The 15148-nt window shown below is 42.1% G+C and overlaps 1 protein-coding gene across 2 annotated transcripts in view; it reads left to right on the top strand.

Annotated features, from left to right (window-relative positions):
- The window catches only part of COL12A1 (collagen type XII alpha 1 chain), a 154113-nt gene that overhangs the window by 34885 nt on the left and 104080 nt on the right, over positions 1–15148 (top strand). For both annotated transcript variants that reach the window (XM_070733068.1, XM_070733069.1), the window contains exons 11-13: positions 6509–6781; positions 7872–8144; positions 9356–9628. In XM_070733068.1, the coding sequence (XP_070589169.1) occupies positions 6509–6781; positions 7872–8144; positions 9356–9628 (819 nt within the window). The remainder of the gene's footprint in view (positions 1–6508; positions 6782–7871; positions 8145–9355; positions 9629–15148) is intronic.

The raw sequence follows: 15148 nt of genomic DNA, 5'->3' as shown, positions 1-15148 counted from the left end.
AAGAAGAAGGTTTTGGGCCCAACCACAAAAAAGGTTACTAAAACGCAGTCCTTTCGTCGCCCAGGGCGCCAGCAAGATCAAGCGGCTTCCTATCAGAGATCTCCAGGTCAGTATTCCCCCCGCTTTCGTTCCCAAGGTAGGAACTCCAGGGGTAGGGGTTTTCGTTTCCAAAGGGGAGCTGCCTCTACCAGGGCTTCAAAAAAACCTAGATGGTAACCTTTCCTCCATTCCCATAGGGGGTCGCCTAGCTCATTTCGCTGCAAATTGGCGTCTCTCCTCCAAGGACCCTTGGGTCATTGACACTGTTCAATCAGGCCTTCTTTTAGAATTTATTTCTCCTCCCCCTAAACGTTTTTTTTTCCTGCCCTTCGCCCAGGTCATCCTCAGATTGTAACCGTATGGAGGAGGCCATTTCTCATCTATTGTCCATTAGAGCCATTCAGCCGGTCCCTTCCGGTCAGAAGGGCCTAGGTTTTTACTCCATCCTATTTATGGTTCCAAAGTCCTCCGGAGGTTGGAGAGCCATTTTGGATTTAAAGAAACTAAACCTATTCATCAAATATAGGAAGTTTAAAATGCACTCCTTGTCTTCTATTTTGGCCGCCATTCACTCGGGAGATTTCATGGTCTCCTTAGACCTCACTGAGGCCTACCTTCACATTCCTATAGCCAAATGCCACAGAAAATTTTTACGTTTTTCCTTTCAAGGCAGGCATTTCCAGTATAGGGCGATGCCATTTGGCCTTTCCTCGGCCCCTCGGGTCTTCACAAAGCTCTTGGGGTCCCTGGCGGCCTATATCCGGGCGTCTCCCATCCACATTTTATGTTATCTTGATGATATTTTAATTCATGGGAACTCCCTAGAGAGAGTGAAATCAGACCTTTCTGTCACCATGTCAGTCCTTCAGGACCATGGGTTTTCCATCAACTTTGAAAAAAGTCACCTCCAACCTTCCACTTCCATTCCTCACCTGGGAGCCATTATTGATTCAAAATCTTCCCAGGTTTTTCTCTCTCCCGAGAGAAAACTCAGTATAGTGGAGTTAATTTCTAACATTTTATCTAATCCTTCAGTATCCATAGTTACTCTATCTTCTCTTTTGGGGAAGATGGTGTCATGCATAGGCATCATTCCCTGGGCTCGCCTTCATGCTAGGGAACTCCAGTGGCTTCTGTTGCCTTTTCAGAGATCGGGGCACAGCAACTCAAATCGACGCATTGTCATCCCACTGAGTGTTCGCAGATCCTTCAAGTGGTGGAAGTCTCCGGCCATGGACAGAGGATCCCCGTTCAGGTGCCCGGATCAATTTGTCATCACCACAGATGCCAGTCTATCGGGATGGGGCGCCCACGCCCAGGGGTTGATAGCCCAGGGCACGTGGTCCCCGGAGGAAGCTTCCAGGCCAATAAATTGGCTAGAGTTAAGAGCCGTATCCCTGGCTCTGAAGCATTTCTCTCCTCGCATCCCCAACCGGCACGTTCTCATTCTCACCGACAACATTGCCACAAAAAGCCATATCTGCAGGCAAGGGGGCACGAGATCCAAGGCTCTCATGAGGGAGGCCCTCAAGCTGGGCCTTTGGGCGGAAAAACATCTCCAGTCGCTCCTAGCCGATCACATCTCGGGGAGTCTCAACATCCAGGCGGATTGGCTATCCCGAGCAACGATAGACCCAGGAGAGTGGAACCTCCATCAAGACCTGTTCCATCAAATCACCCTCAGATTCGGCCTACCAGTCCTGGATCTCTTCGCGACCAATGCGAACGCCCAACTCCCTCGCTTCTATTCCAGATTTCCATCCCCGGGAGCGGAAGCGATCAATGCCCTCCGGAGTCCATGGCCTCCAGGCCTACTCTATGCATTTCCTCCGATTCCAATCCTCCCGGACGTGATTCACAAGGTCCTCACCGAGAGGGCCCGAGTAATCTTAATCGCCCCTCATTGGCCCCGCCGGCCCTGGTTCGCAGATCTCCAACAGCTGTCCGTCCAGGACCCTTGGCGACTCCCCGTTTCGGGGGATATGCTGCGGCAGGGGGCCTCCTTCCATCCAGACCCGGAGTGGTTCCACCTCACCGCCTGGCTGTTATCAGGAGAGATTTAGAGCTGCGTGGGCATGACCCTGATTCAGTGGAGGTCATTCTAAAGGCCAGAAGGGGCTCGACCAACCGAATCTACGACCACACGTGGTCCAAGTTTCACCAGTGGTGTCTTCAGGAAGGTCTCTCCCCTCTGTGCATTCCCATACACAGAATTATTTCCTTCCTTATGCAAGGTTTCCATAAAGGACTCTCCACCAGCACCCTCCGGCGTCATCTGGCAGCCATTTCATCTGTCCTAGGGGGCCCCCGCAGACAGCCTCTCCGGTCCTTCCCTGAAGTTCAGGAATTCCTCAAGGGCATAGCCAACCTCAGACCCTCCAAGGTCCACAGGTATCCATCCTGGGATTTGCCACGGGTTCTCCACTCCCTCACGCAGGCACCATACGAACCCCTAAAATCGGCGTCCCTCAGGTACCTATCCTTTAAGGTAGCCTTTCTGGTGGCTATTACCTCTGCCCGACGCATTTCGGAGCTGGCTGCCCTCTCAATCAGGCAGGACCTTTGCCAATTCCATCAGGACAAGGTAGTCTTGCGACTGGACCCCACCTTCTTACCCAAGGTCAGTTCCATGTTCCACAGATCTCAGGATATTGTCCTACCTTCCTTCTGCCTCCAACGAGACCATCCCTTGGCAATTAGATGGCACACCCTGGATCTCACCAGAGCGCTGAGAATATATATCCAACGCACAGGACCCTTTCGGAGGTCAGAAGCACTTTTTGTAGCCTATCATCCCAGAGTCATGGGGGCCAAAGTGTCTTCAACAGTAATAGGCCGTTGGATCAGAGGGACTATATCTAAGGCCTATGAGTCGGCCTCCCTCTCAGTTCCAAGGAACATCACTGCGCATTCCACCAGGAGCGCAGCCACCTCGGCCGCTTGGGCGACTCAAGCCCCGTTGGAGGAGGTCTGCAAAGCAGCCACTTGGGCCTCGCCAAATTCCTTCATCAGGCACTACAAGATTGATTCTTACGCTTCAGCGGACGCTGCCTTCGGCAGAAGGGTACTCCAATCCGTTATCTCACACGATAGCAAGCTAATCCCACCCTAGGGACCATCTATTGGGTATGTCCCATGTGACTGCTGGACCCGCTCCTTCAGTACGGAGAATAGGCGTTGATTGCTTACCTGAACGCCTCTTCTCGTATGGTGAGCGGGTACAGCAGTCACTTCCCGCCCTTGTATGTGTCTTCTTTACCTTTCTATCTCTTTCTTCCTCTAACAATGAGAGTTGAACACTACAGAGCTTCACAGCTGAGCCTAGTCTATGGATTCGCGAATTCTGGGGAAGGGGCGGATCCGGCAAGCTTTTTTAATACTAGGCTCAGTTCCACCGGATTGGACATGAGCAACCCATGTGACTGCTGTACCCGCTCACCGTACGAGAAGAGGCGTTCAGGTAAGCAATCAACGCCTATTTCCCGACTTTTGGTGGGCCTGGTAGGCCCATTTTTCCCATCCACAGACTCCAGAGGCTTTCCTGGAGCCTGGGGAGAGGAAAAAATGGACTCCCCCCACCCTCCCCCAGAGAATATCCAGAAGCCAAAAATGCCCTCCCAGAGCTTCTGGGCGAACCCTGCATTTACCTGGCATCCCAAATGGGCTGCGTGGAGACTCTTGGGAGTAGAGGGGTGGCATGGACATGCGGGCTGGAGCTGAGCTAGGGCAACAAACAGTTTGCATGCCCACAGATAATGGCTCCACGTGCCACCTTTGGCACGCATGCCATAGATTCACCATCACAGCTCTTGTATGAGATGTCTAAAAGGCTCAATTTGGGTAACTCAATTAATATTATTTCCCTTGAACTGGAAGGAATGTTCTATGAGTGGAAGAATCATCTCCATGATTTAATAGGATTCAAGATACTATCTTTAGAAAAAACAAATAAACTAACTTTAATTTTAATTTAATTTATGATGTTCCAAGTAAATTATTATTATTGGTTCATTATGTAGTCGGATGTTTAGACTGGATTTAGCATTTTTATCCACCTATTGAGTGCTTTTCAAAGAGTTGGAGTAAACAGATGTGGATGTTTGTTGGTATTAAATAAAGGTATCATTTCAAGAGGGAAGCTGTTCCAAATAAAACTGTCTTTTGCAATTGACTAATGGTGATTTTGACAATAAAAATGGTGCTTAAGTAGTATTAGAATTAGTATTTTAAAATTATATTTGTGCATTTTTTACATTTTGATATTTAGGTTAATTCTATTTGTTTTAACTTTGGTCCTGTTCTCTGACTGTTTTCATTGCTGGCTTTTGTTATAAAACAGCCTGAGTCTGCAGTTGATTTGAGACATAAAAATGAAATAAATGCATAAGTTGTTATTAATGTTGCCTGTGCAGTAGGATGTGGAGCCTGTGGTATGACCCAACAGCCGCAAGACAAATGCAGTTTTTGGTTGCTTCAGTTAAAGTATAGTTTTCAAGTGATAGGTTACAATCATTCCATTTTGTTCTACTTTGGCCAAACCTCTTTTGAGGCATTTTGCCTGATTCTAGGCACTTTACATTAAAGATACAAGGAAACTGAGATGGGCTTCAGAAAGGTATTGAGAATTATCAGGGGATTATTTATTTATTTATTTGTTTGTTTGTTTTGTCAAGTACGTATTGGAGGAGCTAGGTGTGCTTAGTCTTGAGAAAAGAAGATTGGGTGTGAGAATGGAATATAGCAAGCTCTAAATTCCAGAAGGCATATCACACAAAAGAAAGTAAACACTTCTTCACCTGTTCTTTATATTCCAGAGGGCAGGGTGTGGAGTAATAAGATTTGAGTTTCTAGAAGGCAGTAGGAATAGTTTGACAGTGAAACCATTTACTCAGAGAAATAATAGGCTCACCTTCCCCTCATGTACAAAATAGTCAGGCTTCTATTGGAGATGCTTTAAATTTTATCCTTGGCACTGAATAAAGGGTTCCATTCGGTGGCCTAAATGCTCCTTCCAACTCTGTTATTCTGTGACTTTCAGGATTAGCTACCAAAGGCACCAAACCAGATGACAGTAGAGCAGGCTCTGGATTAGAGTTTTCCTGACTCTCAGCTCTTTTGTTGGTTGCCCACCAAGGCCTTTCCCAAAGAGAATCAGATAAACGTCAGATACTAGATAGAGATGTGCAGATGAAACAAATAGAACTCTTCACCATGACTTCCTTCTCCAATTAAATTTTACTATTTAAAGCTATTATCTTCTTTGATTGGAGATCAGAATAGTATAGACTCATATTAGCATTGTTTCAATAATTGGATTTTTGGGGGGAGGGAAGGGGGTGTTTTTCTAATTTATTTGAGTAGAGTATGCTGTGCCTCTTTCACAGGAAATATTACTCTGTCTTATTTTCTTGAAAAATTGAATGGAATATTTCTGAAACTGCATATCAGTTAGTTAAATTTATTGAATACATCCTCTCTTTCTTAATAGGTACTTAAGTCAGTGTAGAATATTATGAAGACTTGGGTTTTCCTCTAGGCCAGGGGTAGGCAAAGTTGGCTCTTCTATGACTTGTCGACTTCAACTCCCAGAATACCTGACCCAGTCATGCTAGCTGAGGAATTCTGGGAGTTGAAGTCCACATGTCATAGAAGAGCTAACTTTGCCTACCCCTGCTCTAGGCAATGGATAGAATGTTAGCTAGGGACCTTTGGCATGAGTGTATTATGTCCATTGATTTCTGTTATAATTGAGATTCAACTGGTTTTTTTTAAATGTAATTACCATTTTTGGGTTTTTTTCCCTGCTGCTCAAAGATTATGCTGTGGTTATTGTCCAGTATACATAAAGCATACTAGTTAGAAAAATGTTTTGAATTCCTATTTTTTAGGAGTAACATTGGTCACATTTATGTTTTTATTTAAGATGTGAGCAGCTTAGCAAGAAGCAAGCTCAACAAGACTTTACTACATAGAGCAGGGGTATCAAAGTCGATTTTGTTGAGGGCTACATAAGAGTTGTGTTGGACCTCAGGTAGGTGTGGCCAGGGTAGGCGTGGCCAGCTTGATGTCACTTGTGTTGGGAGTGCCTATGGATGCCCGAGCGCTCTGCTAGGGAAAATTGGCTTCCGATCTCCATTTTTGGCTGGGATGACCTCTTGCAACCCTCTGCTGTATGCAGCCCTGGCAATCTCCATTTTCGCTGGCAGAGGCACTACTGGGCCAGTCCTTTGCTGTTTCCAGGGTGGCCCTGCAAGCCAATTCTAAGCACTCCATGGGTCGGGCTAGTTCATGGGCCTTGAGTTTGACACCCCTGACACAGAGAAATCACATGTTTCCCCATATAGATTTTACTACATAGAGTCCCCCCCTCCCCATATCTCTGGATTTTCTGGATTTTATATTTATCTAATTTATCTAATCACAATTTATATAATTGTGCTTTGTTTACTAAACTGTTATTTTTTAACAGCACATTTACCTGCAAGGAACTTGGAATTTTCTGAAGTTACTTCTAACAGCTTCAAAGTTACCTGGTCTCCAGCAGGAGAAAATGTTTTGTTTTACCTTATCAAGTATAAAGAGGCTCTTGGTGGAGAGGAAGTCAGTGTTACTGTACGTGCTCCAGTTACTAACACAGTCCTTACTAATTTACTACCAAAAACTACATATTCTGTCAGTGTGATTGCAGAATATGAAGATGGTGATGGACCTCCACTGGATGGGAATGAAACAACTTTAGAAGGTATCTTTCCTGTTGCCTTGATTCTGTCCTTCTCTTTGAACCCTAATATAGAGGTCTAAATATTTCTTACCAAGTTAATTGCTCCTGAACAACGCCAACAGTCAAGACTTAGTTATATATGAATTCCTATTTTATTGTGTCCAGATGATAGCTATGTAGTTACATGAGGAGAAATATATTGTTAAGTGAGAAATGACAGCAAACTTTCCCATTGCCTTGAATGGAAGAAAGTCATGGAACAATATATAATGGGGTTATTTCAAAGAAACTACATTTATTTGAAGTAAATACATTTCTCAATAAAATAAATATGCATACAAGAATAAAATTTTAAATTAGACTGTGAATAGAAAGATGAGGATTATGGTTCTAATATATATTTAAGGTTCTTGGGTATAATTCCTTATATTAAGGATAATACATTGTACCTGAGACTTGTGTGCATGTGTGTATTTAATTTGGGCATCATTATGATGAAGTAATTTTACATTTACAGGACTACTGAATATATAAGGATAATTTCAAAAATAACTCCATGTGATAACAGAAACAATTTTACATTCATTTTTCATCAGAACATTCACTTCTCTTTGTCATCTATACCTTATTAATCCTTGCATGTTTATATTTCTATTAAACTCTTTATATATCTTACTATTTGGTTTTCAGAATGCTAAAAGGTCTTTAATCAACCGCTTCTTTTCCCCCCATTCTAGCTTATAGTAGGTATTCTTTGTAGTACAATGAAAACCTGGACTCTGATTTAGTGAATTTTGGATGCAATGGATAAAATCTATGTCAGGATATCTGTTCAAATAACTAATAAGATTCATTATATCCAAAGTTCTCTAGATTATTCATGCAATTTTATTATAAATATATGTAATTTTTGTAGCCCCACTTATACTTTCATGGGAAGGTAAATCTATAGTTGGATACTGTCCATATTACACAGCACTGACAAAAAGTGTTAACGCATGAACAGAATAATATAATATAGTAATAGAGTAAGACTTTATTTGTATATTTATTTAGAGATGAATTAAAATATGGGGATAATACTTACAATTTTTGGAAAAAATATTTTTAGTCATAGGATCTCCACGAAACCTGAAAGTAACTGATGAAACAACAGATAGTTTTAAAGTTGGATGGTCACCAGCTCCAGGGAATGTTCTGAGATACAGACTTGCATATAGACCGGTCACTGGTGGGGAAACAAAAGAAGTAACCATCCCAGCAAATGAAAGGGCAACCACGCTACATAATCTGATGCCTGACACAACATATGAAGTTTCCTTAACTGCTGAGTACTTGTCTGGAGTTGGAAGTCCATTGGGTGGATATGGAAAAACTGAAGAAGGTAGATAACCAACATCCTGCTTTTGCAGCCAGATGAATTTTCATATCTGATATAGCAATAAAAATCTACTAGCCTACCTTCATTGTAATAGGAAGCTATGATGCATTTCATTGGTTTATTGGCAGCATGTATAATAATTGTTTGACATGTCTCATCTTGAGTGTGTTGATTAATCCATACTAAGGCACAAATATCTACATGTCTTTGCCAAACTCTGAATCCCAGTTCTTTGTAGAGGCACACTTCTTTTTAGCATATTATTTATCCATACTTTTAAATTTTCATTCCAATAGCCAAGCAGATCGCTATTTTTTCTTCCTAGAATTGCAGCTTACAGACCACAATTATGTCACAATAATGAAACCTCTCCCCTTTTGTACTTGCATTGTGACTCCGCACACAAGTACTGTATAGAAGAGTTGGAGTTTGTGAAATGATGTCCCATGCCATAGTTAATATCAATATCAATAGCACTTAGACATATACTGCTTCATAGTGCTTTTACAGCTCTCTCTAAGTGATTTACAGAATCAGCATATTGCCCCCAACAGTCTGGGTCCTCATTTTACCCACCTCGGAAGGATGGGAGGTGGTGAGATTTGAACTGCTGAACTACAGTTAGCACTTAGCTGAAGTAGCCTGCAGTGCTGCACTCTAACCACTATGCCACACCAGCTCTGATAAGGTAGACAGCTGCATTGTTTGTCTGACCTTAAACACCAATACTATCTGATATCTCTTGCTTATCCAAAAAAACTTGATTTAGCAGGTCCAATTTAAAGACCTCAGGTACAAAGGGCCAAATATCCATTTGGTAATTCCATCTAAATAATAGAAAAGTCCAGATGAGACACTTAAATGTAACTTAATTTTCACCTTTTATATATTTTAACATATCTGCGGTGATGAGCTCATCATTGAAATGATACAAATTAATATCACACATCAATGTATGCATTTGTTTAATGACCGCTTATTATACAAATGATGTAAATTAATGCAGGTGACTTACTTTTGGATTTAAAACATTTGGGAATAGTGGTTATCCCACCCATCCAATTAGTTCATTAAATAAAGGTGGTATTATAAAAAAAATAATAGTATCGTAATAATTAATTTCACCAATATTTCACAGATAGAAAATTGTTCTTGGAATGGTTTTGTTGGTTTACTCCTAAAATGTTTTTTAAAAAAATATTTATCCTATATAGTGCTTGGAAGACCAAGAGACTTGAAAGTTTCAGATGCTACAACTTCCTCATTGAAGTTATCTTGGAATTCAGCACCTGGCAAAGTGCAACAGTATCTTGTCACATACACTCCAGTGCTGGGAGGTGAACCTAAAGAGATAACCGTAAGGGGAGACACCACCAGTACAGTTCTCACTAACTTGGAACCAGGAACAAAATATGATTTGTCTGTAACTGCCCTTTATGCATCTGGAGCAGGAGAGGCTCTTTCTAAACAAGGAGAAACACTTGAAGGTAAGAACGCCTGGATTTATTATGGTTGGGATGGAATACCACATTAATCTGAAAGGAAGAACAAAAACAGGAATTAAGACATTTTCTATAAGAAAGAATAGACTACCTTCAAAAAGAAATCCTAGGATTGTCAATTCCAGTTAAAATTAATATTGGAAATTTAGCCTTCTTTGGGAATTTCTATGCATATTTCATGTTTCTATAAGCATATGTGTGTATATATGTGAGCGTACTACACATATACTTGAAATGTTAGGAATAAAGGACAAATATAGTGGGCTTGTGAAACATGGTTTATAATTGAGTGAATTAAGTAAATCGGACACCAGTTTGCTCAAGAAACATTGCATTAACCTTTTGTTTAGCCAACTGTTGTTTTGTATTCCTTTTCTGCCCTGAATTGAATAATCGATTGCAACAGGATTCCTTTCTGAACAGGTCAAAGAGAGTTTCAATTTTTAGAAAGCATCAATGATTGCTTCTGGAAAGCAGCTATTCTCTGTACATAGGTTTGACTGGAGAGGACTTTAAGAATATGCATTTGGTCCATAATGAACATTTGGCAAAGAAGATCTGGCCCCTATTCATATCCTTTACTCTTCTTCCCCTCTGACCATCACCAATTCATTCTGCTCCCTCTGTCACTGCTTAACACATCTATGTGATTTGAATGACAGAGCATAGAAAGGCGCAACATCCATAAATATCAAAATTTAAGTAGTATATGGTTAAAGGCTATACATCCTTTATCATAACATTGTTATTTATGACTTCCATGTCTTAACAGGATTACATTATGATAGCATCTGTAATCAAAATGGGTCTCATTACTTGGGCATTCAGCCTGTCTTTATCACTGACAGAAAAGATTAATAGTGTAATTACTATGCATGCTTTTAAATAATGTTCATCCTGTGGAATGTGTCCCCCCCCCCCAGTTAGACCAGAAAGTTTCGCAAGTAGTTTTAAGGGCTCTAGAGAAAGTTTTTTGTTGTGAATATTTTTATGAAAAGAAATGATCGGAACTCCGAATAAGTACAAACAAAAATGATAAGTGGATTGCAAGAGAAATCAAGATAGCATTTTGCTCATGATCTCAGCACAAAAACAGAGCAGATTGTATTTTAAATATTCTTAAGAACAAGCAGTTTTTGTTGGGATGAAAGAATCAAGTTTATTGTGTGTAATAGAACAAAATCATAAAATAGATTTGGAAAAAGATTTAGCAAGAATAGTTGCTTTGTTGCATAGAGACGATTTAGAATAGGATCCAAGCTGGGTCGGTCACCGGGAACAGAGGTTTAATCTTCCAAGCTTTCAGACTCATGCTTGAGTCCATCCTCAGGGAACTTTTCCCTAGCAGAGTCTTTAGGACAGTCTCTTATGAAAGGTCACTTCACTGAGTGGTATTGGTAAAATCAATAGCACAAATTATTTGAGATAGAATACAGTAATACCTCGTCTTACGAACTTAATTGGTTCCCGGAGGAGGTTCTTAAGGCGAAAAGTTCGTAAGACGAAACATTGTTTCTGAAACGTGGCCGGCCAGGAAGGACGTATTTGTGACATCAAAGCTCCGCCCATGGAATTCCCTATTGGGATTCCCCGCCTCCTTTCCAGCCTCCCAACCGGCCCAACAGCTCTGCGGCTCTTTTGAAAAGCTAACAGCTGGGCGGCAGGGCTTCTCAGCGTCCTCCTGAACCCAAACGCCGACCCTGAACTTTTGCCGAACTTCCGGATTCGGTGTTCGGGAGAACGCTGAGAAGCCCCCTGGCTGTTTCAAAGGGCGCTTCTCGGCGGCCTCCTGAACTCCGAACCCGGAAGTTCGGCAAAAGTTCGGGTTTGGCGTTCGGGTTCGGAAAGATGCCGAGAAGCCCCCCGGCTGTTTCAAAAAGCGACAGCTGGGCGGCGGGGCTTCTCGGCGGCCACCCAAACCCGAATCTTTGTTGAACTTCCGGGTTCGGCATTCAGGCGGCAGGTTCGTAAGATGGAAAAAGTTCGGAAGAAGAGGCAAAAAATTTCCAAACCCCGGGTTCGTATCTCGTATTGTTCGTATGGCGAGGGGTTCGTATCACAAGGTACCACTGTATAATCAATGTACAGTCATCAAGAATTCTTTGGCTTGTATGTACTTATTCCTCAAGATCACTCATACTCTGAGGGGATATCTGCATGGCTATTAAGATAATAAAAAAGGAACTACAGGATAAGAACAAAAAGATAAATTAGTTTTCAAATTATATGGGAAAACCTTTGTGTGTTGTCTAAAATTTAATTGGTGTATTCTAAGAAAAGAAGCTTGAAACAAACACATTGGTTATGGTGAAGTGGGAAGGTAGCGTATTTTATTATATATTTATTAAATTTATATGCCACCTATCTTGCAGTCATGCAACTTTGGGCAATTTACAATGCAATAAATAGTATTAAAAGATTAAAACAGTAAAGCAATAAATATGACATTAAAATCAATAGAGAAATAGCTAAGATAAAATGAAATGAATCCAGTAATGATTGACATGCCCCCATCCCTGGCATAGCCCAATTTTAAAGTCTTCTCCTGGATCCCATCTGCCAGATTTTAGCATTTTTATATTAAATAGAATAACGCTTTTATTATCAATCCTTTTTCGTCCAAAAAGGTTGGGTTATATATCACACACTGTGTGGCATTTCTCAGATGTCATTATACCATAAATAATATTTATTGTTATCAAGTTTATCAGACTCAGCAATAACTTCTTTTTCCCTTAAACTGCTAATTATTTAAGACATAGAAACTCTATGGAAGGAATTTCAGTCCGGGCCAGTATATTTTTTTTACAGTTTTAATGGTTTACTTTTAAACAAAAGCCTTGGTCCCATTAACATACTTTTTTTAAAAAAATTAAAAAACAAGAGTGAGTTTTTAATCTACATTTCCACTAACCATAGTTAATTGAATCATATCTTGTAAATTAATCCAATTAGCTGGGTTTACACAGTCCATTTATATGGTAAACTAGTCACACTACATTGTCTACATTCATCTAACATGCTAATACAGTGAACCCTCGAGTTTCGCGTCCTCAAGGATCGCGAAAGGGCTATTTCGCTAGTTTTCAATCCGGAAGTAAACTCCACCATCTGCGCATGCGTGCCCTTCCACGCATGCGTAGATGGTGGAGTTTCCCCGCCGGGCAGAGGCTTCCCTGGGTCTTCCCCCTCTTGCCCCGGTAAGACCCCAGCGGCGGTGGGCTGGAGCGCGAGCTTGGGGCACCCTAGCTCCGCTTCCCAGCTGGGAAGCGGAGCCGGCAACAGCGTGGGCGGGCGGGCGGCGCGCGCGAGCTTGGGGCAGCCTAGCTCCGCTCCCCAGCTGGGAAGCGGATCTAGGGAGTCCCCACCGCGCGCGCGTTGCTGGGGAAAGCGCGCGCGCTTGGGGACTCCCTAGATCCGCTTCCCAGCTGGGGAGCGGAGCTGGGATGTTCCCAAGCGAGCGGGCACCCAGGGAAGCCGTTGCGCGAGCAACGGGGTAGGCGGGCGAAGGGAGGGCGGCAGTAGAAGCAAAAACACCATCTGTGCACGCGCAGATGGTGTTTTTACTTCCGCACCGCTACTTCGCTAAAAATCGATCATCGCGTGGGGTCCTGGAACGGAACCCTCGCGATGATCGAGGGTTCACTGTATACCAAACAGCAATTAGGTTAAATTAGTGTGTTAAAGGTTCAGTTTTTTGGCTTTACTATTAATTGGTCAACTGTCTTGGCTGCTGTGTGTATTTATTTTGTTGATGTTTTTATTGTTTTAAATTATTTCATAGTTTCAATATAGTGGGTTACCCATCATTACTTGGCTGAGATGAATGGCAATAAAAATGGAATAAAATAAATAAATAAATAAATAAATGTGCACATCAGCATCAAGATCTTTTAATAGTTAAAACATAATGCTAAATGAGATTTACTCTACATATATTCTACATTTCTACATGGCTTAGGACAGTGATGGTGAACCGAGGGCATGGGTGCAACAGGTGGCATGCAGAGCCATATCTGCTGGCACGCAAGCCATTGCCTTAATTCAGCTCCAAGGTGCATTTGTGTGCTGGCCAGCTGATTTTTGGTTCGCACAGAGGCTCTGGGAGGGTGTTTTTGGCTTCCCGAGAGCTTCTGGGGGGGATGGGGGAGGGCATTTTACCCATCCCCGACTCTAAGGAAGCCTTTGGAGCCTGGGGAGGGTGAAATACAAGCCTATTGGGCCCACCAGAAGTTGGGAAAGAGGCCATTTCTGGCCTCCAGAGAGCCTCCGGGGGTGGGGAAGCTGTTTTTGCCCTCCCCAGGCATTGAATTATGGGTGTGGGCACTTGTGCATTCATGATAGCATGTGTGCATGCTCTTTCGGCACCCAAGGAAAAAAAGATTTGCCATCACTGGCTTAGGACCAGGTTACTTACAGGACTATCTTCTGCCTCACAAATCCCAGTGACCAGTTAGGTCCCATAGAGTTGGCCTACTCCAGGTCCCATTGGTTAGGCAATGTCACCTGGCGGAGCCTAGGGGTAGAGCCTTCTCTCTGGCAGCCCCAGCCCTTTGGAATCAGCCCCCCCCCCGAGATTTGCACTGTTCCCACACTCCTGGCCTTTGGTAAAGCTTTGAGAACTCATCTCTGCAGGCAGGCTTGGGGCCGTTGAGCATGAATATTCTGCTCCGGCCAGGAGTGTAAATAGAAGGAATGTGATTGATTTTGTTTTATAATAGGGGTTTTAGACAAATTTAGATAATTGGAGTTTTAGATAAATTGGATTATTGCAGTTTTTAGATAAGTTTAGATTGTTTTAATTGCTGGGTTTCTTATATGTTTTTGTATTGTTCCTGTTGTAAGCTGCCCTGAGTCTGCGGAGAAGGGTGGCATAGAAATCTAAGTAATGAATAAATAAATAAAGCCTAATAAGTAGCTTGTTGGAAATCAGTGAATCCAGTGAATTCATAATTATTGGCATAAATCCCAGTAACCGCAGACTCCAGATGGTTTACCATAAATTGACCAGTGGTTCACCAATGGAATACAATTTACTTTAGGCCCATTCGTGAGTTAACCCCCTATTAAAGGGTTTTCTGTTGTAACATACTCTTTAATATATGCTGTCCTTGCAATTTTCTGTTTGGTTCATTTCCTTTTTATAGATTTTATGGCATTTTATTGTATATACACTTTGACACATTGAGGATTTTTTTTTAAAAAAAAGGGTCTTGAAGTTATTGTCCCCTTCTTATTCTGCTGTCTCCTTTCTTTTGAGGTCTTCCATTTAATTTTCATTTTTAACTCAAAGCCAAACTTATAGGTCAGAGGCTAAAAATAAAACAATGATAAACAGAGCAATTGTTATGAGTCGAAACCGGTTGTTAGCTGAGAATTAAAGGTTTCTATGTGCTACTGTTTAGTAATCAGTTTTTCCCATAGAGAGGAGGTGTAAGAACAGTTCTACCAAGAGCCTGCTTGTTTGCCTTAAGATATAATGTCAAATGACAAGGACATGCTTTC

This window comes from Erythrolamprus reginae, chromosome 1 (assembly GCF_031021105.1).
Source record: "Erythrolamprus reginae isolate rEryReg1 chromosome 1, rEryReg1.hap1, whole genome shotgun sequence".
In the NCBI taxonomy this organism is placed as follows: domain Eukaryota; kingdom Metazoa; phylum Chordata; class Lepidosauria; order Squamata; family Dipsadidae; genus Erythrolamprus; species Erythrolamprus reginae.
This window is presented reverse-complemented; position numbering and strand designations above follow the sequence as displayed.